General features: G+C 49.8%; 1 protein-coding gene across 2 annotated transcripts in view; it reads left to right on the top strand.

Moving 5' to 3' along the window:
- Positions 1–24,967, top strand: part of SPTB (spectrin beta, erythrocytic) — a 134,010-nt gene that overhangs the window by 74,940 nt on the left and 34,103 nt on the right. For both annotated transcript variants that reach the window (XM_054449862.2, XM_054449860.2), the window contains 18 exons: positions 161–312; positions 1,471–1,644; positions 2,932–3,023; positions 3,415–3,495; positions 3,853–3,968; positions 4,382–4,494; positions 5,316–5,503; positions 7,401–7,518; positions 8,518–8,676; positions 9,594–9,896; positions 10,637–10,787; positions 11,397–12,267; positions 13,404–13,541; positions 18,082–18,838; positions 19,289–19,491; positions 19,605–19,695; positions 20,839–20,985; positions 22,656–22,919. In XM_054449862.2, coding sequence (XP_054305837.2) covers positions 161–312; positions 1,471–1,644; positions 2,932–3,023; positions 3,415–3,495; positions 3,853–3,968; positions 4,382–4,494; positions 5,316–5,503; positions 7,401–7,518; positions 8,518–8,676; positions 9,594–9,896; positions 10,637–10,787; positions 11,397–12,267; positions 13,404–13,541; positions 18,082–18,838; positions 19,289–19,491; positions 19,605–19,695; positions 20,839–20,985; positions 22,656–22,919 — 4,118 coding nt within the window. The remainder of the gene's footprint in view (positions 1–160; positions 313–1,470; positions 1,645–2,931; positions 3,024–3,414; positions 3,496–3,852; positions 3,969–4,381; positions 4,495–5,315; positions 5,504–7,400; positions 7,519–8,517; positions 8,677–9,593; positions 9,897–10,636; positions 10,788–11,396; positions 12,268–13,403; positions 13,542–18,081; positions 18,839–19,288; positions 19,492–19,604; positions 19,696–20,838; positions 20,986–22,655; positions 22,920–24,967) is intronic.

Raw genomic sequence — 24,967 nt, 5'->3', positions numbered from 1 at the left:
CCTTGATGGCAAATGCTTCCAGGAAGGGAGTGGAATGAATACATCGACTTCCTCTGCCAAGCATGGGGGTACCCTGGGCTTAAGGTAAAACCCCCTGGCCCCATGTCACACTGACCCTGCCAACCTCAGTCACCTCACCAAGGTTCTTCTCTCCACCTAGATGAGCGAGAAGTTGTTCAGAAAAAGACCTTCACTAAATGGGTGAACTCGCACCTGGCTCGAGTGTCCTGCCGCATCACGGATCTCTACAAGGACCTGCGAGATGGGCGCATGCTCATCAAGCTGCTGGAGGTGCTTTCTGGAGAGATGCTGGTAAAGCCCCTTCCTTGGGCCCCGGGGCTGCTGCCATCGGCCCCTCTTCAGCAAAGGCATGGTTTGGGGGCATCTCAAGTTCTCCTGGCCTTCCTAGTTTTCTCTCTGCTCCTTTGGGAGGCTCTAATACTTAGAATGGGAAGCGTCCGTGTGACTGACTGGTTTCTCTGAATTCTTCCCACAACTTATTGCCTCCTCTGACCACTCCCACCCCTTTATGCTTCTCCCAGAAGCCATGCAGAGCTCCTGACTTTGGGCTCTGGGCATCTGTAGCTGGCCTGTGATGGCCTGGCCCTCAGTCTCCCCATCGGGCTAAGATGCATCCCTCTTGGAACCAAGAAGAAAGCGTGGAAGCCATTTTATTGTGTGTTTTACCACCCTTGCAAGTGGAAATTTATTAGAGGCTGTCTCAGTTGTAACCCACCAGCAATACTGTTGACCCCAAAGAAGAAGTAGATGAAGGTTTATGTTTTGCTCAGCACAGAGTAAGCTTTGTGTCCTTGGGCCTATCAGGCAGGACCCTCTTTTCCTCCATTTCCCCCATGTGTAAAATGAGGGCAATGATACCTGTACCTGATGAAGTTATTCTGAGATCCTCAGAGTTTGAATGAAAAGGCTTGAATGAAATATTGCCTTTTCAACTCCATGCTGAAGTTCTGCCTCTCACCTTGCATTGAAATTCCACTAGAGAGAGTTACCATGGGGAACCCATCAGATGATGCAGTTATCATCAGGGGAGAGGAGAAGGTTGATTGGCAGGGATGAACCCATTATCAATCACCAAGCTAAAAATTACTCTTAACACTGGCTGGCAGTAAACAGTTCTTAGAACTGTGCCTGGCACATAGTAAGTGATCAATTAACCATATGTTATGTTATCGTAAGCAAATGCCACTTATCGCCCACTCAGAGGGCTTTGTTCAGCCCCAGAAGGGCACCGATGCAGCCTGGTTGCCAATCTCTGGGTGCTTGTTGGAGGGAACCTCTGAGCTTTGCTAAAAGGAAAGCATTGAATAGCGTCAATGAATGACCATGGGACTTGGAGTTTGGCCAAGAGGGTGGAGGGTGGGTGCTTATGACAGGAGCTGGTCCAGGCTGCAGCCTCTGGGATGACTGTGCAGTCCCTCCATGCCCACGGGGGCCACTGCTCTCCCCCAGCCAAAGCCCACCAAGGGGAAGATGCGCATCCACTGCCTGGAGAACGTGGACAAGGCTCTCCAGTTCCTCAAGGAGCAACGTGTACACCTGGAGAACATGGGCTCCCACGACATTGTAGACGGCAACCACCGCCTGGTCCTGGGCCTCATCTGGACCATCATCCTCCGCTTCCAGGTGGGTTCCTGGGGGGCAGAGGAAGTCGAGGGAGCCCTCAAGGCTGCCCAGGGCCTGGGAATCTTATAAAATGGTGAACAGAGTGTGGGTGTTAGTGCACATTCTGGGAGGCTGTAAATCTGCCATATGGGACAGTGCTTGTAGGAAGGAGTAACCATCTTCTGTATCACCCCAAGTCATTGAAGCTCAGGGGGAGCTGCTCACTCAGTAGTATGGTCTTTTCAGGGAGAATATAGAAATTAATTGGTAGCTGGGTTGATATCTGGCTGGAAGATTAGCTTTTTAGCCTCCTCCCCCTACACAAGTAACTTCTTGGTTTTTGAAATAGATACAGAAATTGCAAAAATTGTATAGAAGATCTGTGTGTATATTTTCCAATCTGAAACTTTTCTCTTCTCACCCTGAAATTCAAAGTCCAGATTATTTGTAAGGAAATTTAGAAAGGGGAAGGGGAGAAAAACAGGGTCTTGCACCTGCTGGTTTGGGGACAGAAAGAACCTTGCCCGAGGAGGTGAGGACAGGAGAAAGAAGACAGCATACAACTCGCGGACTAAAGACCTCAACCAAGTGATCCCGCATGTCCAATCTCACTCTCCATGGGTGCATAACATTGAACAACAATAGCAGCAGAGTTCAGGAGAATGGAAAGGCAAGAGGAGCTGCTAATGAAAGTATAGTACTCACCAGCATTCATGTTGTTCCACAGCCTCAAGGGGCATTGCACCTCCAGAGGAGGAATCGGGGCATCTCGTCACTGATTCTCTGCATTCTATTAGAGTTATCCAATTACAGCTGTCTCATCCCTGTGCCGTTTTGGCTGACTGAGGCAGGGAAGCAGGCTGCTGGGGCACAGGGCCTCAGGATGTGGTGTTGCTGTGGGGCTGGCGGCTACTCCTTGAGGGCAGGAAATTTGTTTTACCTCTGTGTGTCCTCAGGCCTAGCACAGCACTGCCACATAATAGGAACAGAATCAATGTCTGTACAGACAGCCACAATACAACTATGGAGTACTGAGGGTGCACCAGGCTCCAGGCCCTGGAGACAGAGAAGTGACCAAGACAGATTTCCCTGGGCTCAGGGAGCATCTAGGAGAGAGAAGGAAATGTAAATGCAGGGAGCAGGGCACATGAAGGGAGACCCAACCCAAGCGCCATTTATACCAGCTCTTAAAGGATGAATTAGTGTTAAGAGAAGGAGGGACGAGGGAGGGAGCCTCCTAGGGACAGCTGGAAAGCACAGATCCAGATGCAAATCCTCTTCAAATCTCTCTTGTTCTGCTACCCTCAGATTCAGGACATTGTTGTCCAAACTCAGGAAGGTCGTGAAACACGCTCAGCCAAGGATGCGTTGCTGTTGTGGTGTCAGATGAAGACAGCAGGGTATGCCCTGGGAACCAGCTGTTAGCACATCCACCACCAGCCCCTTGCTCCCCACAAGCACTGCCATCTCCAGAGGGACATTAGACATCATCACCCAGAACTACAGCTGCCTCCCTGTAATTGATGCAAAGTCTGTCCTGACCTGATTCTTTGAGGCCTGGAATACAGGATTCTTTTCCAAAGTTGCCTGCAGGCAGACTGGGGGGTCTGTGTGGTGTTCACATCTGATGGGGGAGCCTCTGTGTGTGGTTAGCTGCTGCCCCCTCTTGGTGACCTGGCTCAAGAAAGGACAGTTCCATTTCTCTCCTGGTATATTGGCCCTCAGTTTGTACACTTGTTTGGGACTACAAAAAATCTAATTCTTAGCTCTTACTGTTTCTCTTGGATGCAGCTACCCTCATGTCAATGTCACCAACTTTACCTCCAGCTGGAAGGATGGCTTGGCCTTTAATGCCCTGATACACAAGCACCGGTAAGAGGGAGGGAGGGGACAGCCATGGGGACTGACTGAGACAGCCTCCCTGGGAATATTTGGACACATTGCACTTAACATGGAGTCACAGAAATGTGACCTCCGCTGTTCCTTCTCCTCTCCCTTTCAGCACCCCATAGCACCCTCGCTTTCCTTAAATCCCAGCATGCCTGCCGCCCACTCCCCTCATGTGCCAAGGCTCACACCTGCCGCCTCTCCTCTGCTCCCGTCTCCTCTTTTCACTCCTCCTGCCTGACCACCTCCCTGCCTCTGTACAGTGTCTGCTTCACGCTAGGGCTGCCCTGCTGGCGGGGATGCTGTGGCCACTCCCTTTTCACAGTTCAGTTTTGTCCCCAGGCCCGACCTGATCGACTTTGATAAGCTGAAGGACTCCAATGCCCGGCACAACCTGGAGCACGCATTCGATGTGGCCGAGCGCCAGCTGGGCATCATCCCGCTCCTCGACCCCGAAGGTGAGCCACACCCACCCCTGCCAGCCTTTGCTGCAGCGATGGGGGATGCACTTGCTGTGCTAGAGGAGCTCAGCCGCCAGGGCTTCTGGAGGCCAACCCAGGTGCTGGGTAAGCTGTGGGCACAGTGAGGGGCAGTGGCCAGGCCAGGCTCTGCTCTGGGCCTGCTTCTCTGCTCCGTGCTGGTTCCCATGCCTCCCTGGTCTGTTTGGAGATGGACTTTGGATCCTTCTTTTCTTCTTTTGTAATTTGTGGTTCTAAAATGGATTTCATCACACTCTTCCATTCTTGCTCTGTTGGTTGTCACTTGGTGCCTGTAGTTGAACTTGATGCTGGAGGAATGGGGAATAAATCCTCTGAGCCTGACTTTCCTGGCTTCCAGTTTGGTCCTGAGAGTACACCCTTTTCCCTAACAGATGTCTTTACGGAAAACCCTGATGAGAAATCCATCATCACCTATGTGGTGGCGTTTTACCACTACTTCTCCAAGATGAAGGTGCTGGCAGTGGAGGGCAAGCGTGTCGGCAAGGTACAAGCTGTTTTGGAACCAAAGTGTCACTCTTCCCCTGTTTGTCAGGTCCAGACAGAATGGCCCCCTTTCCAACCAAAGAAAGGGTGAAGAGTACAGCTCACCCACCCCCCAACTTCCTCTAAAGCTGACCTTGGCAGCACTGATGGCTCCTGAGCTGAATTCCAAAGCAGGTTGATGGTCTGTCCTGAAAGGTACCACAGCCGGCTGCTCTGTACCTGGCGAACACCTGGTCCACCTGAGACCCATGTCTCATGGACATCCCCACAGGAACCCTCCAGGCTTTTATGTGGTTTGTTTATTGTGATTGCAGACCTCTTAGGCACCCACATTGTACCAGAAACTCACCCATCGGTATAGACCCTCATGCCAGATTCCTTTCCTCTGCTAGATCCTTAGCTCCTAGAGTATAGGTACTGTTTCTCATTCATCTCTGTGCCTCGTGTTTAGTAAAGACAATGGCTGGCAGCCTTTGAATTCTCATGAACATTTAAAAATAAACAAAACCCTGGCTCCCTAGTGGCTGGCATCCTGGCACAGCAAGCTTACCAATCTTCTCTAGCACTGGGGAAGGGAGCTGCTCCCAATCCTTAACAGGCCAGCTCACTGCCGATTGGCAAGAGGAAGGCTTCACCCACTTCCAGTCCACTCCTTCTGCCCTACCAACACACTTGGGCTCAGGGAACAAACCCAGCCTAGAGCACTCCAGGGCTTAGGAGGTGGGAGCCCCATTTCGGGGCACCTTGATTGTGGTCCTCATTGGTATCCTCAGTGGTGGCATTGCCCTTCTGATGAGAATAAGTAAGAAGGTGATTCCTTAGGTTATTGACCATGCCATTGAGACTGAGAAGATGATTGAAAAGTATAGTGGGCTAGCCTCGGACCTGCTCATCTGGATCGAGCAGACCATCACTGTCCTGAACAGCCGCAAGTTTGCCAACTCGCTGACGGGCGTCCAGCAGCAGCTGCAGGCCTTCAGCACCTACCGCACCGTGGAGAAGCCGCCCAAGTAAGGTCCCTGGCACATGGGAGGGTGGTCCTCAGTGGCTGGTAAACTGACCACCAAAAGGTAGAGCCAGGTTCTGGGCCTTATGAAGTGTGTCCACGAGGCACACCCTCAAGATTAGAGAGCTGCACATGTGTCACCTGAGTCGTGCCCTTCTTCACCACTCTTCTGCCAAGCCATCAGCTTAGAGAAACCAGCATTGATGAGAAACCTCGACTCACGACCAAAGACAGTGGCTTCTCCCAGATATCCCTGAGGAGGAACAGGGGGGAAATCATAGGCTTCTGAGTCTCTTTGAAGAACCCAGGCTGGAAAGCTCCTCTCTGGTCTGCCACTGAGCTGTGGGCTTGTTTTCTGATGATGACTTCTGTGCTCTCAGCCCCTGAGCTGTCTGCATGGGGCCTTATGGATCATCAAGCTCATCCTTCTTTTTCTCTCCCATCTGTCACTGCTCAGCAACAGAGCGCTTAGCCTGTTTCTCAGGACCTCTGCCCCACCCTAGTGTGTGCAGAGCCTGTGTGCATATGCTTACACACATGTGCATGCAAACAACCATGCACACACATGCATACCTGCATACACATAACCATGCATACACACAACTGTGCACCCATGAACATGCGTGCACACACAACCATACACACACAACCGTGCACTCAAACACATACACATAACTATACATGCATTTGTGTGTGCACACAACTATGCACCCATGCACATATATATGCACACACAACCACATGTACAAATGCACATACATATATACAACCATGCATGTGCACACACACACACAAACATGCACACATACACACAGGGCATTCCAGCTTATCTGTCATTAGCTTGTCCAGATCCTCTGAAACAGGCTTCTAGCTCATTGGTGGTACCTTCTGCTCTGCTCTTCCCCCCCCCCATCCCCCACACTCTCTATTCATGACTCTCAAATGGGGAAAGGAGAAATGCTGAGTCTAGGATACACTATAAACAAGTATCTGGTTTCTAGTCTGACAGTAACCCATTTCTGAAGCCCTAAATCCAATACAGTTAGCATCCTCTATGAGTCTACCAGTCACTGCACACAGAGGTGTTATCTCTTGGCTGTGTAGACAGTGCTTCATGATCACAGTTCTCTTAAGTGCCTGTGAGCACTGAGATCCATTAGGCTGGGCTCAGGGTGGGGACCTTGCATATAGCTGATCCTTGACTGCCAGGTCAAGGATGCAGAAATGGGTGAACACTTAGGTACATGCAGAAATGTGGAAGTACCTGATACCTGGAGCCTGTACCCCATATGCTAGACACCGATCCTGCTGCCAATTCTTGTCTCCTACACCTACAAGCCTCTCAGAGCCCAGCCTTTCCTGCCTTCTGGGAAGCATCTGGCCTGTAGGACTTGTCAGGAGATCTGGCTCATTAGGACCTGGGTGAAAGCTGTTTTCAGTGCAGGATGCTCTCCCACGGAAAATGGTGCTTCTGGGGTTTTATTGACTCACTCAATAAGAAACTGACCAGAGAGCTAGTAAGAAGCCCTCATCACTTGCAGAACAGAGAAAGGTTTTTACAATTTTTTTTTTTATGGATCCGTACAACTTGATATTTACAGGAATTACCAGAATACCTCAGCTTCCCATGTAGAAGCAAATGATAAATGCTGTGGTGGCCATTGTGTTTTCTCTGGTTTATATTGTAAAGACCCAAACCCCTATTAGATCTCAGTTGGTGAAAAGGATAGATGTTTTAACAGGTAAGCAGACCTATAGATTCTCTTTGGTTTTTCTGTTTTTAAGGGAAATATGCTTTGCTATCTACGCTTCAAGATGCCACAGTTCCGTGTTGACTTCAGCAAAAAAAATTTGTCCATGAGATCTTAACACCAGTCTTCCTACTTCTGTTTTCTTGACAGGTTTCAAGAGAAGGGGAATCTGGAAGTTCTACTTTTTACCATCCAGTCCCGGATGAGAGCCAACAATCAGAAAGTGTACACACCCCACGATGGGAAACTAGTGTCTGACATCAACAGGGTACCACAGCATTTTCCATTATGCATTGACAGTGGATTGATTGAATTCCCGATAAGGACACAGTGAATGGTCATTGGACCAGATTAAACCAAGCCACTTTCTTTGATGTTATTAATCCACATGTTGACTATTTGGAGGAGTTATCTGAACCTGGTTCTGAGGGGTCAGACTCTACTCCCCCACCCTCCATCAATCCCCCTGTTCAGATGCCCTGCATCCTTGGTCCTTTTTTTTTTTTTGGAGACAGGGTCTCACTCTGTCACCTAGGTGGCAGTGCAGTGGCACAATCACAGCTCACTGCAGCCTCATCCTCCCGGGCTCAAGTGATCCTCCCACCTCAGCCTCAGGAGCTGGGACTACAGGCATGTACCACCACACCTGGCTAAATGTTATATTTTTTATAGAGACAGAGTCTGGCGATGTTGCCTAGGCTGGTTTTGAACTGGGCTCAAACAGTCCTCCCACCTTGGCCTCCGGCCTCCCAAAGTGCTGAGATTACACGTGTGAGCCACCACACCCAGCCTCCGAGTCCATTTTTTTGGAGCCAGTTTTGTAGCCTATCCTCTGGAGAACCTTGAGTTTGTCTTTGAAGATGGAATATTAACTACTTATAACCAAAGGGAAATGCCTATGACATTTCAGAGGCTTGGAGGCTTACTACCACCTGGCAGTTCATATTGAACGGAGGTAGCCATTAGTCAATAAGAACTTACTGAGCATCCAGAGAGGTGAAAAACATTATTTTGGGCCAAGAGTCTGAGGCAGGTTTAGGGGAAGAGGGAAGTGAGACTCATGAGCAGTGCCCTCTGAATCTTTGATGGGCCCAGACACGAAAGCCAAAAGGCTTTTATTGATCTTTAATCTGCTACCACGTCACCCAAGAGCATCAGGCTGTACCTTGATTCCAGAAATCACTCATTGTTGGGTGAAAGAGGTGGAGCCCCCAAACTGAGGTGTTTCTCCTGTGCCCCAAGAATTCTCATTCCACCCTTCGTGCAGGCCTGGGAAAGCCTGGAGGAAGCTGAGTATCGGCGGGAGTTGGCCCTGAGAAATGAGCTCATTCGGCAGGAGAAGCTAGAGCAACTGGCCCGGCGCTTTGACCGGAAGGCCGCAATGAGAGAGACCTGGCTCAATGAAAACCAGCGCCTCGTGGCCCAGGTAATGAGGGACATGCTTTGGGTGACAGGAGAGGGGACATTCTTCAGAGCCCCCAGCTCTTGGCTGGGCTGGAGTCCAAGCTGGCTTCTCACAGCCTCTCCTCATGCCTTGCAGCACAGCTCCTCCGTGATCTGGTGGATCAAGATTTGCATCTGGGGAGGAGCTTTCCAGGATTTATTAAATCTCATTTTTAGGAAAGAGCCTTGGAGTCTAGAACTGGCCACTGAAGTTGTCTTATGTGGGCCTGTAGCGTCAACTACAGCTGGGGAATGAGTTGATGTTAAATCGTGGTTCTTGGGGGATATGGTAAAGTCACAGACTGCACCTTGTCTGTGTCGGACATGCCTTTTGGACTCTGGCCTCTGGTGCTGTGACATAATTCTAGCTAAGAATCGACCCCAGGGCTTACTCTTCATCAGAGCATCTGTTCCCTCTCACTTAAAGCTTGGAATCAAATTAGATTCTGTCCAGAAAGCGGGCAACAAGTATTCTGAGAGCACTGGAGAGTGTATGCGCACCCCAGATAGCATGTGGATAAACCATCTGTTTGCTGGTGCGTGGGTTTCTGAGTGAGAAACAGCCCCTTCCTGCCCAAAATCCAACAGGTCCACTCGAGGCATGTGGGGAGTGCCAGCGGGCCACCAAGGGGCTCCATTAGTAACACGCAGGCTGCATCTCCCACGCGGGTGTCACGGGGAGTAAAATCATGAACTTCTCTTAGAGGCTCTTGTGAGACATTACTTTTTGGAACTTGGGTCTGATAAGACAGGCTGCAAAAGGAAGGCAGAACTAGCTGCTTCTTGGGAATGTGCTTTCCCATCTAGCACTGGTTCTGAAGGGAGCTGCCCTTTCCCTGAGTTTGGGGATGAGCCCCTGGGTGTCTGACTGAGCTGCCTGTTTTTCTCCCCATGGGGCAGGATAACTTTGGGTATGACCTGGCAGCTGTGGAGGCCGCCAAGAAGAAGCACGAGGCCATCGAGACCGACACGGCTGCCTACGAGGAGCGGGTGAGAGCCCTGGAGGACCTGGCTCAGGAGCTGGAGAAAGAGAACTACCATGACCAGAAGCGTATCACGGCCCGCAAGGACAATATACTGCGCCTGTGGAGCTACCTGCAGGAGCTGCTGCGGTCCCGGCGCCAGAGGCTCGAGACCACCCTGGCGCTGCAGAAGCTCTTCCAGGACATGCTGCACAGCATCGACTGGATGGATGAGATCAAGGTGGGCCCTGGGGGCCGCCCCCTGCCATACCCTGCAGTGCTCACCTTGGGTCTCAGTGGCCCTGCAGTTAGCATAGGCTTCCTTAGACACCTCCCAGCCAGTCATATCTCTGAGTCAAAATAGAGAAACTGAGGCAGCAGAGTGTCTAGCTGTACCTGCCTCTCTGCCTCTTGGTCCACTCTGCTCCAGCAGGTGATACCAGCCCAGGTCTATGGTACCCTGGTGACCGAGAAATCTTGGGTTTGTGGCAGCGCCGGTGCCAACCTTCAGGGCCTTGAAGAGACAGACGTTAATCAGGAACCTGGAGAATCAAGCTCTTAGTAATTACAATTTGACTCTGGTTAGAATCCAGACCTCCCAGCATAAGGGCAACCTCTCCTCTCTCTCTGCCGCAGTGGGTCTCAGCTGAGGACACACATCAGACTGCCCCTGGAGCTTTGTGAAAATACACATGGCCAGACCCCAACCCTGAGACCGATGCAGTAGATGAGTGTGGGGCTTGAGCATCTGTAAGATGTTCTATGGATGATGCTGATGGGCACCCCCAGTACGCACTCCCCCTCTGGAGCTTCTTCCATCCTCAGCAGCAGCCCTTTTCTGGCTGCATTCGGCTCGCCCTTTCTCAGATACTAGAGACATGCCCTTTGCAGGGGTCTCTTCTCCTAAGGTGTAGGTCTCTTCTCCTAAGGTGTAGGTCTCTTCACTTCTCCTCGTTTCCTTTCTGCTCTTCTCTTTGCAAGGCTCACCTCTTGTCTGCCGAGTTTGGGAAGCACTTGTTGGAGGTTGAAGACCTGCTACAGAAGCACAAGTTGATGGAAGCTGACATCGCCATCCAAGGGGACAAAGTGAAGGCCATCACCGCAGCCACCCTGAAGTTCACCGAGGGGAAAGGTGAGACCAAGTCTGTCTCCCCTTTTGAGGCTTCCAATGCCAGAGCCTCACCTCTGGCCTAACACCCCAACTTGGATAAATCTCCTGGAACCAACTTTAGAGTTCTGTTACTTTCATCAAGTAATGGTCCAAGAAAGAAGCTTCAGGGACCAGCCAAATTCTCTAGAGAGCAGGCAACTGCTTCGGTAACCTATAATCCCCAAGGAGGCACCCTCTGTCCTTCATTCTCCTTGCTAGTTCAAGTTATGGCTGAGATAATTTAGGTTTCCAGATTCTTGTTTTAAATAAGAGACCTCACTGCCTCTTTCAAGAATGACCTTGAAATTTTTTTTAATTAATTAAAAAAATAATTTTATGTTGTATATTTCTATTAAGAACTAACCCCACTTTTTATCTTCCTTAACCCTGAAGTTCAGTGGGAAATAATTATAAAGAATCTGTCCACCCTCTGAGCAACTGGGACCCCCCTGCCTCCAACGCCCCTGCATCCATGCCCCAGTGACATGGCAGCTTCAGGGTTGTGTAGTTCCAACCTGGCAGCTTATTTGAAGCGTGCCCATAAATGAAGCCCATCCCCCACTTTGTCCTCCTTCCCCCTATTTCTTCCAGGGTACCAGCCTTGTGACCCCCAGGTCATCCAGGACCGCATCAGCCACTTGGAGCAGTGCTTTGAGGAGCTGAGCAACATGGCAGCTGGGCGGAAGGCCCAACTGGAGCAGTCCAAACGACTCTGGAAGTTCTTCTGGGAGATGGATGAGGCTGAGAGCTGGATCAAGGAGAAGGAGCAGATCTATTCTTCCCTGGACTATGGCAAAGACCTGACCAGTGTGCTCATCTTACAGCGCAAGCACAAGGCCTTTGAGGATGAGCTCCGTGGGCTGGATGCTCACCTGGAGCAGATCTTCCAGGAGGCTCATGGCATGGTTGCACGCAAGCAGTTTGGGCACCCACAGATCGAGGCCCGCATCAAGGAGGTGTCGGCTCAGTGGGACCAGCTGAAGGACCTGGCTGCCTTCTGCAAGAAGAACCTCCAGGATGCTGAGAACTTTTTCCAGTTCCAGGGCGATGCGGATGACCTGAAGGCTTGGCTGCAAGACGCCCACCGGCTGCTCTCTGGTGAAGATGTGGGGCAGGACGAAGGGGCCACACGGGCCCTGGGGAAAAAGCACAAGGACTTCCTGGAGGAGCTGGAGGAGAGCCGTGGGGTGATGGAGCACCTGGAGCAGCAGGCCCAGGGATTCCCCGAAGAGTTTCGGGATTCCCCAGATGTGACCCATCGGCTGCAGGCCCTGCGGGAGCTCTACCAACAGGTGGTGGCCCAGGCGGAGCTGCGTCAACAGAGGCTGCAGGAAGCCCTGGACCTGTACACGGTGTTCGGGGAGACAGACGCCTGTGAGCTGTGGATGGGAGAGAAGGAGAAGTGGCTGGCCGAGATGGAAATGCCAGACACCCTGGAGGACCTGGAGGTCGTGCAGCACAGGTCAGAGTTAACTCATCTTTTCCTCACCTCCCTGTACCCAGGCCTGGGCACCATCTCCCACCTAGTTTGGTAATAGTCTCTGGATCAGCAAAGGTCTCTTTGAGAGGTTCTAGGATGCCCTTTGTTGCAAAGTCCTGGCATTGGGAGTCATAAGTTCTATTCTGGCTCTGTGGCCTGGGGTACTTCACCCTTTGGGGCCTTGTGTTCCTCAAACAAAGGGAATTTATCTAGTCCAGTTATTCAATTACTTTTCAGCAATAGCAGTCTTTGCTCAGATGAATTGTGTATGGAACCCCCAGGTCACACAGAGGAAAAATGGAGCTATTCTGGAGAAGGAGGTTGAGAGGCCAGGACCCTGCCAGCTCTAGCTTTCTGTGGCAGTCCTTAAGCCAGGAGACTCTGAGGGGCCACAGAGAGAATTTGCAAACCCCCTGTCTACAAGGCCACTCTCACCCCTGGTGTTCTGATTTTATCAGCACCCCAGACGATGAGGCATGCCCCAGTCTGTGCAGCATCTCAGCAGCTGAAGCACAGAATTCAGGGAGTCAGGAGGAGAGGCTGCTCTCTAGAACAGTGCCAAGGTGGTGCTGCACGGATGCTGGAGAGTCCTGGGCGCTTACCCTAGAAGGATCGGCCTTCAGAACCACAAATTCCCCCCGACCACCACCCCAGCAGCTTTTCCTATCTTACCCAGGAATGGAGCACCTGGCTGGAAAGGGTATCTTTTGGGTTGAGATGTCAAGGCATTGGACTCAGAGTCCAAAAGCAACAGCCGGAAGAGCAGAGGCCTGGAAGGTGGCCCTTGTGACAATTGACATCCCCCACACAAATACACAGTAACCTCTCTTCAGCCCTCCCTCCCCTTCATATGTCTCTGTTGAGCCAGAAGGCCATGTAGGAAATAACTGGCTGTCTCCTGGCCTGTTCCAGGCGATGCTAACTCATGAAATCCAACCCACGAACCAGAAAGGAGGGCCAGCATATCTGTTTTCTTCCTCCTGCCTCACCTGGGCAAATGGTTTAGGCAGTGGAAGGAGAAAGCAAGAGCTACATGTTCTGGAGACTGGGGGTGCCACTGGCAAGGAAATGTCTGCTGCCGCCTCACCCATCTTCATATTTTCCTCTGCCCATATCAGGTTCGACATCCTGGACCAGGAGATGAAGACTTTGATGACTCAGATTGATGGTGTGAACCTCGCTGCCAACAGCTTGGTAGAGAGTGGCCACCCACGCAGCAGGGAGGTGAAGCAGTACCAGGACCATCTGAACACCAGGTGGGGTGTGGGTAGGGCATGGGGCGGGGAGCATTGTCTCTCAACATCTGACACACTGCTGGGGGCCAGGCCCAAAATTTAGTCCACCTAGTATGCACCAACACTTCTGTACCCTCAACATTCCTGTCTTTTTTTTTTGAGACAGAGCCTCGCTCTTTTACCCAGGCTGGAGTGCAATGGTGCGATCTCGGCTCACTGCAACTTCCAACTTCCGGGTTCAAGCTATTCTTGTGCCTCAGCCTCCCAAGTAGCTGGGATTACAGGCATGCGATACGATGCCTGGCTAGTTTTTGTATTTTTAGTAGAGACGGGGTTTCACCACGTTGGCCAGGCTGGTCTCATTCCTGGCCTCAAGCGATCTGCCCACCTCAGCCTCCCAAAGTGCTGGGATTACAGGCATAAGCCACCGCGCCCCCACCGACATTCCTGTCTGTCTCAGCCACGGCACCCTTCCCAGTAGTACTGGAGCTGTAGCAGCAAGGAGGAGTGATCGAGGTGGTGAACAGCCCAGGGAGAGAGAGAGACGAGTCCTGGGAGGCTCAAATGCTGTGCCTGGGGAGGGCGGGTGTGTGTATGTGTGATGGAGGGCACATCCCAAGTGTGCCCAAACTTAGAATCAGGCCATATGCTTCTCATGCTATATTTCCCTGGACATTCTTGGGCAGAGAAAATTGCTTTCTGAGAGCTCTTAAGTACTGTCCATAAAATAATGCTCCTGCCTCTGCCAAATGCAGTATCGAGAATGAGGCTGGCTCGAATGAAGAGGAGAATTAACAGGGAGCCTTAAGCAAGCTTTGTGGCCAGAACAAAAAACAGGCCCCGAGGAGCCTTTAGAGAGGGGGTGCTTTCAGTGTGGGGTGAAATTGCCCATGAGTTCCTGGAGGATCTTTGAGGACACCGCAAATGCCTGCATTCCCTGTCTTTACCCTGGGCCCTGCACATGTAATGCCACGTGTTCACCACCTCCCCATTACCCCAGCCCCTTCCCCACACTTGTGCCTGAGCGTTGCTCTGCCTGAGGCAATCTGGGAGGTGGGCCTAGGGAAGACTCCATTGTAAAGAAAGGGATCAGCACAGTGGAGACTTCACTGGGGGGCTAAGGGGAGGCAGCGATGACCAGAATTCTTTAGAGCCACTAGAATGGGATGATTGTCGTAGCAGCCCAAGCTGGAGAGTGCGGTTCAGGAGATTCCTTTGTCAATCTGATGTTTTACAAAGGAAGAGAATACCTCTTCCCTCTTCTTTCGCCTTGTAGGTAATGAGTTTGTGTGTGTTGGTGGGCAGCAGGTGGTAGAGATTATTGCAATTGCTGCATAATTGAGGAAACTAGAGCAGGTCTAAACCAGAGAAACTTCCTGAGAGGAAGAACTCATCAGCTCAACAATGAACTAGAGGCTGAGAATGTTGATCTTTACAGACCCCTAAAACAGGCCCCATCCCCAAGTGAAAAATATCAAGGTACCTGCCATCCTTAAGTGAGAAAAAAACCTGAGGCATGAAATTAAATTTGAGAGTTGAAAGGGACCTGAGAAGTCACCCAGTCTAGCCAGTGATGGGGAACTCACTCCCTCATCCTGCAGCCTATCTCATTTTTGGGCAACTCTTTTTGGTTAAAAAGTTTGCTCTTCCATTGAGTGGAAACCTGCCTCCTTGAAATGTGTACATATTGATTCTGGCTCTGCCCTTGAGAGATATCAAACTTACCCTGCTTCCTCTTCCGTGTATAGCTCTTCAATTATTTTTCAGAACAATGCCCATTCTATACCTCCACCCCCAGTGTCGCCTCATGCCTCTGCGGTTCTTTCTCTCAGGGTGCATTCTCCCTCCCTCTACATATTCCAAATCCTGTCTCTGCACAGGCCAGTCCAAGTCATTTGCTTTCCAGTTTTCTGGATGAAAAGCCATCTTTTCCTCCTTTGTACTAGTTTTGAGCTTCACATCCTATCTTATATTCTAATTATTTTTGTCCCCAAGGTTTCCTACTAGACTATGTAAGCAAATGAAGACCTGTATCTGTTTATATTGCCCAAGGGCTTTGCACACCTAACACATTTTTGGAGTTCCTGCTGTTTGGAATATTATTTTCCTAGCTATGCCCTTGGCTTACTCTTTTTATTCAGGTCTCAGCTCAAATGTCAGCTTATTGGCGTGGCCCCCACTGACCACCCCATTGAAAGCAGCACATCCTTCCTCTCACTGACCCCCTTGGCCTCTATATTGTTACCTTCTTTTATTTTTTCTTTGCACTTATCACCACTTGATGGATTACAGACTTGTTTATGTCTCTAACCACTTGAATAAAAGCAAGGACTTTGCATTGTTCTTTATTAATTAATTAATTAATTAATTTTTTATAGAGACAGAATCTCACTCCATTACCCAGGCTGGAGTGCAGTGGTGCAATTTTGGCTCACTGCAGCCTCAGCCTCCCAGGCTCAAGTGATTCTCCCATCTCAGTCTCCTGAGTAGCTAATGCTACAGATGCACACTACTATACCCAGCTAATTTTTTGTTTTTTTGTAGAGATGAGGTCTCACTATGTTGCTCAGGCTGATCTTGAACTCCTGGGCTCAAGAGATCCTTCGGCCTCAGCCTCCCAAATTGCTGTGATTTACAGGTGTGAGCCACTGAGCCCAACCTGCATAGTTCTTTGCCATATCCCTAGTGCCTAGGTCAGTGTCTGCCACAAGGCAACTGACAGTTGCTTGATAAACGCTTAGTACATGAGTGAACTGGGAAAAAACTAAAACTTTTCTGCCAAGCTTATGCGTGAGTCATTCAAACACTTGATGAATGTGTGATCATCTTTCACCATATGCATTCCAGTTGAAGAAAAACCTGGCCCAGGACCCAGCCTGGACTGTTGATGTTGCCTGACCAGTGCTAACTAGAGTGGCTCTATCAACCTCCTCCATCTCAAAGACAATGCAGTGGAGGGGGCAAGTCTAGGTTTGGGAAGCAGACTAGACCCAAGCTCCAGTGCATCTTCGTGTGGCCTCCACCCAATATCTACAGTGAGGCCACTCCAGGAAAGGCCTGGAAAATCACTATGGGGCCTCTTGCCTGGGGACACAGCCAGACCCTCTCCCAAGAACACTTCTCTGTCGATTCCAGGGGTTTCAAACAAACTTGGAGAAAACCCCTTGATTTCCCAGCCTCAGAGCACCATCTGTGTGCCGGACAGGCATGGAATTCCCAGAGCACGGGTCTTCATGGTCTAGGATGGGAGCCAAGAAATCTGCAGGCTCTCTCTCCTCTCTTGTGTCCCTGGTCTCTCCCAGCCTGTCTCATATCTCTCTGCAGAGCTTTCAAATCACACTGGCTGCTGTTGTCACACCTTGGGAATGCACAACAGCACCCTCTGCCCCAGTCCATCTCCTAGTCCCTCAGCCTCCATCCCCTGAGGCAGGGGACAAAGATGAATGAGAGACTTGGTCCCGTCCTTTGATTGGTCACTCCAGTGGAGGCACTGGGGGTGTGTTCACTGACTGGGGCTTTGTGTCCAGTGATGTGTTGTATGGAGGTCACGTGAGCAACTGTCACCCCGTTGCTCCTTCCAGCTCCCTTAATGCTCCTCTCTGCCTGTTAGGTGCTGTGTACATGAAACTTTATGCTGTGTTATTTGTGAGCTTGTCTGACTATTTCTCTAAATCATACACCCTACAGGGCAAGGTCTGGTTATGTCTGTATTCTCCCAAAGGCCAACAAAATGCCTTATACCCCTGTGGGTGTTTGAGAAAGATGGGTTCGATTAGAGAATGAGCATTCAGCCTGCATATTACAGTGATGCAGAATGAGTGAACCTAGGCCCAAAGGCAGTGTCCCTAGTGGTCTGGCCCGGCTGATGGGCAGCTCTTTGAAAGAGGCTTATTGTGTACTACAGACTGACCCCAGCCCCCGAGGCATCCGCCAGACCTTAGCACATTTCCGTATTTCATAGCAACACTGCACTCGAAGGTTAAGATTATGTTAGTCATTTAAATTATCATCACAGCTTATTCCTCCTCATTCTCTTCTTCCCTCTCCTCTTCTTCCTCTTCTTTTTCACCAGGGCGTCTTTTCTCTTAGATCCAAGGTGATCTTTTTCAGGCCCTAGGAGACTTTGCATGTGGCCTTGGGCATTTACTTGGTTCCTCTAGGGCAGCTGGGGACCCTATGTCCTGAAGCATTCTTGAAGTTAATGTGAGCCTTTTAATTATTTTGATATTTCATAAACTCTGGGGAAATTATATATTTGCCTGAAATTCAACTACATGCATAGCCTTTGCTTTCATGTTCTTTTACTTATGGTTGGAATCACATCGTTAATTGCCCCCTGCTGATCAAAAGATCTGATTGACAGTTATATATGTCTTGAGTAAAATTGGATAAGTGAATTTTGCTCATCTACACTTTGTTAGGTAGATTTTTTTTTTCTTTTTATCATACAAAGTCTGTGGGGGGAGACTTGTGGGAAATGTGGGAAGGGGTCAGGGTCTCCTATGGGAAGAGCTAAGGGAGGAGATGTATGTCTCCTCCCGGCTGTGTCCCCATCCGGCAGGTGGCAGGCATTCCAGACCCTGGTGTCAAAGCGGCGGGAGGCTGTGGACTCAGCCCTCCGAGTGCACAACTACTGCGTGGATTGCGAGGAGACCAGCAAGTGGATCACGGACAAGACAAAGGTAGTGGAGTCCACAAAAGACCTGGGGCGGGACCTGGCAGGTGTCATCGCCATCCAGCGGAAGTTGTCAGGGCTGGAGCGTGACGTGGCCGCCATCCAGGCCCGTGTGGATGCCCTGGAGCATGAGTCCCAGCAGCTGATGGACTCGCACCCTGAGCAGAAGGAGGACATTGGTCAGCGGCAAAAACACTTGGAGGAGCTGTGGCAGGGCCTGCAGCAAGCCCTGCAGGGCCAGGAGGAGTTGCTGGGGGAAGTCAGCCAGCTGCAGGCCTTCCTGCAGGATCTGGATGACTTCCAGGCCTGGCTCTCCATCACCCAGAAGGCTGTGGCCTCTGAGGACATGCCCGAATCCCTCCCGGAGGCCGAGCAGCTCCTGCAGCAGCATGCAGGTATCAAGAATGAGATTGACGGGCACCAAGACAGCTACCAGCGTGTTAAGGAGTCTGGGGAGAAAGTGATCCAAGGCCAGACGGACCCAGAGTATCTGCTTCTGGGCCAGCGGCTGGAGGGCCTGGATACTGGCTGGGATGCCCTGGGCAGGATGTGGGAGAGCCGCAGCCACACCCTCGCTCAGTGCCTTGGCTTCCAGGAGTTCCAGAAAGATGCCAAGCAGGCCGAAGCCATCCTCAGCAACCAGGTAGAGAGGCATTCAGGGCTGGGACAGGCGGGTCTCTCAGGGCAGTAGCTCTTGTGGTGAGTCCACAAATGTGCTGTAAGGCTCAGGGACAAGTACTCTTGTCTTGTACTCTGTATTCACTCATGGGGGAAATCTTTGTTTCTCATTAGGTGCCTTTTCCAGCCTTGTGTCCCAAACTACGCCTTGTTCTTGGGTCTATGAGAGGCTAGAGAAGCGCATTTTGCCCTGGGTGGTTAGCCTTCCATGTGGCTTTAGGCGCACTGTTTATTGTGTGCCCCTGGGGTAGGGGTGGGGGCAAGGCCTGGGGAGTAGTGCCTCCTCCCTGTACTACTCTAGGGGGCTCATTCATACCGTGGCCTGTGTGGCTGCACGTGGTGCTCCCGCTTGGTATGTGTGCTCATCACCTCCTCCGTGTGTCTTCATGCCTTGTCTGGAAACTTGTTCCAACAGGAATACACTCTGGCTCACTTGGAGCCCCCAGACTCCCTGGAAGCTGCAGAGGCTGGGATCCGGAAGTTTGAGGATTTCTTGGGGTCTATGGAGAACAACCGGGATAAGGTCTTGAGTCCTGTGGACTCTGGAAACAAGCTGGTAGCTGAGGGAAACCTATACTCAGACAAGATCAAGGAGAAGGTGCAGCTGATTGAGGACAGGTACTCCCGGGCCCCAGGGCCACGAGGCCCCCAGAGCCACACGGGGGTAGTGGTGCCATGCGAGGACCCCAAGCTCGGCACTAATGTGACTGTGCTTTTGGCTTCCTTTCCAGGCACAGGAAGAACAACGAGAAGGCCCAGGAGGCCTCTGTTCTACTGAGAGACAACCTGGAGCTACAGAACTTCCTCCAGAACTGCCAGGAGGTGAGGCTCCAGCAAGGAGTGGCTGCTTTCCTGGAGATTCCTTTCTAGAAGCAGAGTGCCCTCAAGGCAGGAAGTCCACAGGGATCCTTTCTAGCTCAAGAGCTGTGGGATTCCATGAGCGGGGACCTCTGGGTACTTAATTGGGTCATCCTCTAGAATGTTCAGTTGCACTATTTTTTTTTTTCAAATCTGAAAAGTCATCCTTAACCTGTCAAGTCTAGGCCAGAGTTTCTTAAGAGTAGCCTAGGGACAGTCTATTTTAGAATCACCTAGGACCCAGTCCGGGCCAGCTTCGAGGATGTGTGACCTGTGTCACACCCTGTGCTTAGCTTAGAAGGGCCCTGGGCTCAGGTTAATGCTCTACTCTTGCCATCTTGAAATTCTTCATGCTTTTGAACAACTCCATTTTGTACTGGGCCCTGCAAATTATGGAGCCAGTCCTGGTCCTAGTTAAAGCAGACCCCTGGGTCCCACTCAGGCCAGATGAATCAGAACTTTAAGGGGTGAGACAGAGAAAGAACATTTTAAACAAACCTGCCAGTTGGAAAACTGCTGGCTCAGAAGGTCCTTGCTCAACCTGGGGCCAGCTGTACAAGGAAGGTCTTTAATCCGCCTTCCCAGGTCCCTCCATTGACAGTACTTTCTACATGGAATGGGGTTTTCCCTGACTTCTTTCTTGTCATACTCCTTTTCTCTCAGCCCAGACAACTTTGTTTTCATTGACCTCTGTCCTTGGCTTCTTCCTCAAATAACATTTTTTCCTGTGTTTATCAAGGATCTCTCACCCTACTGCCAAAGGACGGATTTATCCACCTATCCAGTATACACTCGTTGGGTTCCTAGAATATGCTAGGCCCTGTCTTAGGTCCTCAAAATATGGAGAGAAGAGTAAAGTATCCCTGGTCTCACACCACACACACTCCAGTGGGGAAGATGCACCTGTGCCCACATTTTAGCCCTGGCCTGTCGTGGGTAAAGTTGCCTGTACTGGTACAGAGGGATCCGGAACTGCAGATGGGTTCTCTTCTGTGCTTGCACTTCCTCCCCATGGACTTCTTCTTCTGCAGCCAGGGATGGGCAGCAGGTTCTGCCCTGCCAAAGAAATATACTCAGGGATAGTCAGCCCACTCTTTATGCACACAGCTCACTCTTTGGATCAATGACAAGCTGCTGACATCTCAGGATGTCTCCTATGATGAAGTACGAAACCTTCACAATAAATGGCTAAAGCACCAGGCATTTGTGGCAGAGCTGGCTTCCCATGAAGGGTGGCTAGAGAACATCGATGCGGTAAGTAAAGTGATTGGGCGGCGGGGGGTGCTCTGCTCAGATAGGCTTGCCTGGATGGGCTTCACCCAGGGTGTGGACCCTGCCCTAAAGCTTGCTGACAGTACAGAACGTGGCAGCGAACAACTTTTCTAAATAGTAGCTAAACCTTCAGAGCTCCTGATATAGTACACCTGGTCAGAATCAGTGCCTCTTCTGGGTCACCTGAATCTGGGGAAGCCCAGGACACTGAGGACATCTAGTTAGAGCTTCAGTGTCTAGTGCCAGGACAGCAGTTATTGTTTGCTTTCCATTGCCCTCACCAGGGCTCCAGCACTGTCCTGCACAGGGCTGGAGGAATAGGCAAGATGATCACAGTGGTCCAGGGGAGCCATTAATCCTCATCATTTGGATGGGCAGAACCACTGGGGAGTGGTCATTTCCACTCCTTATAGATGGCGAACCAAGGGACCCCTCTGTAGTGAGTTTGCCCAGTGACAAGTCCAAATGTGGCTGGAATTAGATGTGGAAATCACTACCTTTGCTCATCTCTACCATGGCTGTCCATGAAAAAGCAGCCCTAGGATCAGACTGACTTCTTAACCTCCCTGTGCCTCAGTTTCTTCCTCTATGAAATGAGAGTAATAATAAGACCTTCCCAGTGGAGTTGTGAGCACTGAAATACTTAAAGACAAATGAAACATTTAGCATAGTACTTGGCAATTATGAGACACTCAATAAATATTAACTATTAGGCCAGGCACGGTGGCTCACAGCTGTAATCCCAGCACTTTGGGAGGCCAAGGTGGGTGGATCACCTGAGGTCCGGAGTTCGAGACCAGCCTAGCCAACACGGCGAAATCCCATCTCTACTAAAAATACAAAAATTAGCTGGGCATGGTGGCATACGCCTGTAATCCCAGCTACTCAGGAGACTGAGACACAAAAGGGCTTAAACTGGGGGGCGGAGGTTGCAGTGAGCCAAGATTGCGCCACTACACTCCAGCCTGGGCAACAGAGACAGACTCTGTCTCAAAAAAAAAAAAAAATTAACTGTTATTAGTGATATAGGTTCCTAAGTCCAATTTATATCACACTGTGCCCACCCAAAAATGATACATCTATGCAGATGAAAACCAGGTAAGGCAACCTCAGTAACCGAAGGAGGTCAGCGAAGGTTAGTGTACAACCTCGGGAACTCACGGGGCAGTTTCTGCACTGACTGTACCTGGGTGGGTCAGGAATCCTTTTTCTCACAGCAGCTGACCCTTGTCTGCAACTCCCATGCTGCAGTCTCCCTGAGTCATTGCCCCCAGCACTGCTCTCCCTGCCCAGCTTCCCCTACCAGCCATGTCTAACCCTTTGAATATGAGGACTTTTTCCTTATCTGTGGTGGTGCATATCATGAAAATTATGCACAGGCTTTTTTTTTTAACTCATCAACTATTGTGTTAATGTATTTTATGTGTGTCTCAAGACAATTCTTCCAAAGTGTCCCAGGGAAACCAAAAGGTTGGACACCCCTGCTAATGCTGGGGATTCAGAGTTCATTTCAGTTGAGTCTTACCCATGTTCTATGAAGATTCTTTGCCTTACTGACCTCCTCTTGGGTAGCCTCTTGCAACTATCAGGAGCAGGGCTGATGCAAGGCCCAGTCAGCCCAGAATGTGAGCTTTCCTCCTTCTTGCCCCTAGGAGGGAAAGCAGCTGATGGATGAGAAGCCCCAGTTTACAGCCCTGGTGTCCCAAAAGCTGGAAGCCCTGCACCGGCTCTGGGACGAGCTGCAGGCCACCACAAAGGAGAAGACCCAGCACCTCTCGGCTGCCAGGAGCTCCGACCTGCGCTTGCAGACCCATGCGGACCTCAACAAGTGGATCAGCGCCATGGAGGACCAGCTGCGGTCAGACGACCCGGGCAAGGACCTGACCAGTGTCAATCGGATGTTGGCTAAGCTGAAGGCACGTGAGTGGGTTGTAGACTCAGAGTATTAGGATAGAAGGGATTGTGGAAGCCAATCTGACACCTTTATTTTTAATTTTAGGTTTGGGGGTACATGTGAAGGTTTGTCACATAGATAAACACATGTCATGGGGGTTTATTGCACATATTATTACACCACCCAGGTTTTAAGCTCAATACCCAACAGTTATCTTTTCTGCTCCTCTCCCTTCTCCTACCCTCCCCCATCAAGGACACCCTAGTGTCTGTTGTTTCCTTGTGTTCATAAGTTCTTCTCACTTAGCTCCCACTTATAAGTGAGAACATGTGGTATTTGGTTTTCTGTTCCTGCATCAGTTTGCTAAGGATAATGGCCTCCAGCTCAAGCCATGTTCCCACAAAAGACATGATCTCGTTCTTTTTTCATGGCTGCGAAATATTCCATGGTATATACGTATCATATTTTCTTTATCCAGTCTGTCATTGATGGGCATTTAGGTTGAGTCCATGTCTTTGGTATTGTGAACAGTGCTGCAGTGAACATAAGTGTACATGTGTATTTATGGTAGAATGCTTCACATTCCTCTGGGTATATACCCAGTAATGGGAATGCTGGGTCAAATAGTAGTTCTGCTTTTAGCTCTTTGAGGAATTGCCATACCACTTTCCACAATGGTTGAACTAATTTACACTCCCACCAACGATGTATAAGGGTTCCCTTTTCTCTGCAACCTCACCAGCATCTGTTATTTTTTGACTTTTTAATAATAGCCATTCTGACTGATGTGAGATGGTATCTCACTGTGGTTGTGATTTGCATTTCTCTAATGATCAGTGATATTAAGCTTTTTTTCATATGTTGTTGCCTGCATGTGTGTCTTTTGCGAAGTGTCTGTTCATGTCCTTTGCCCACTTTTTAATGGCATTGTTTGTTTTCCTCTTGTAAATTTAATTTTCTTATAGATGCAGGATATTAGACCCTTGTCAGATACATAGTTTGCAAATATTTTCTCTCATTTTGCAGGCTGTTTACTCTGTTGATAGTTTTTTTTGCTGTGCAGAAGCTCTTAAGTTTAATTAGATCTCATTTGCCAATTTTTGCTTTTGTTGCAATTGCTTTGTCATGAAATCTTTCCCCATTCCTATGTCCAGGATGATATTGCCTAGGTTGCTTCCAGGCTTTTTATAGTTTTGGGTTTTACATTTAAGTCTGTAATCCATCTTGAGTTTATTTTTGCATATGGTCTAATGAAAGGGCCCAGCCTCAATGTTCTGCATATGGCTAGCCAGTTCTCTCAGCACCATTTATTGAATAGGGAGTCTTTTCCTCATTGTTTGTTTTTGTCAGCTTTGTCAAAGATCAGATGGTGGTAGGTGTGTGGCCTTATTTCTGGACTCTCTATTCTGTTCCATTGGTTGATATACCGGTTTTTGTACCAATACCATGCTGTTTTTGTCACTGTAGCCTTGTAGTATAATTTGAATTCAGGTAATGTGATTCCTCCAGCTTTGTCCTTTTTGCTTAGGATTGCCTTGGCCATTCAGGCTCTTTTTTGGTTTCATGTAAATTTTTAAATAATTTTTCTAGGCCAGGCATGGTGGCTCACGCCTGTAATCCCAGCACTTTGGGAGGCCAAGGCGGGCAGATCACCTGAGGTCGGGAGTTTGAGACCAGCCTGACCAACGTGGAGAAACCCTGTCTCTACTAAAAGTACAAAACTAGCTGAGTGTGGTGGCACACACCTATGATCCCAGCTACTCTGGAGGCTGAGGCAGGAGAATCACTTGAACCCAGCAGGAGGAGGTTGCAGTGAGCCAAGATTGCACCATTGCACTCCAGCCTGGGCAACAAGAGCAAAACTCCATCTCAGAAATAATAATAATAATAATTTTTCTAGTTCTTTGAAGAATGTCATTAGTAGTTTGATAGGAATAGCATTGAATCTGTAAATTGCTTTGAGCAGTATAGCCATTTTAATGATATTAATTCTTCCTATTACATGAGCATGAGATGTTTTTCCATTTGTTTGTGGCTTCTCTGATTTCTTTGAGCACAATCTGAAACTTT

The sequence above is a fragment of the Pongo pygmaeus genome, chromosome 15 (assembly GCF_028885625.2).
Source record: "Pongo pygmaeus isolate AG05252 chromosome 15, NHGRI_mPonPyg2-v2.0_pri, whole genome shotgun sequence".
NCBI lineage: Eukaryota > Metazoa > Chordata > Mammalia > Primates > Hominidae > Pongo > Pongo pygmaeus.
The sequence above is the reverse complement of the archived record's forward strand: the minus strand, read 5'-3'. Positions and strand labels throughout refer to the sequence as shown.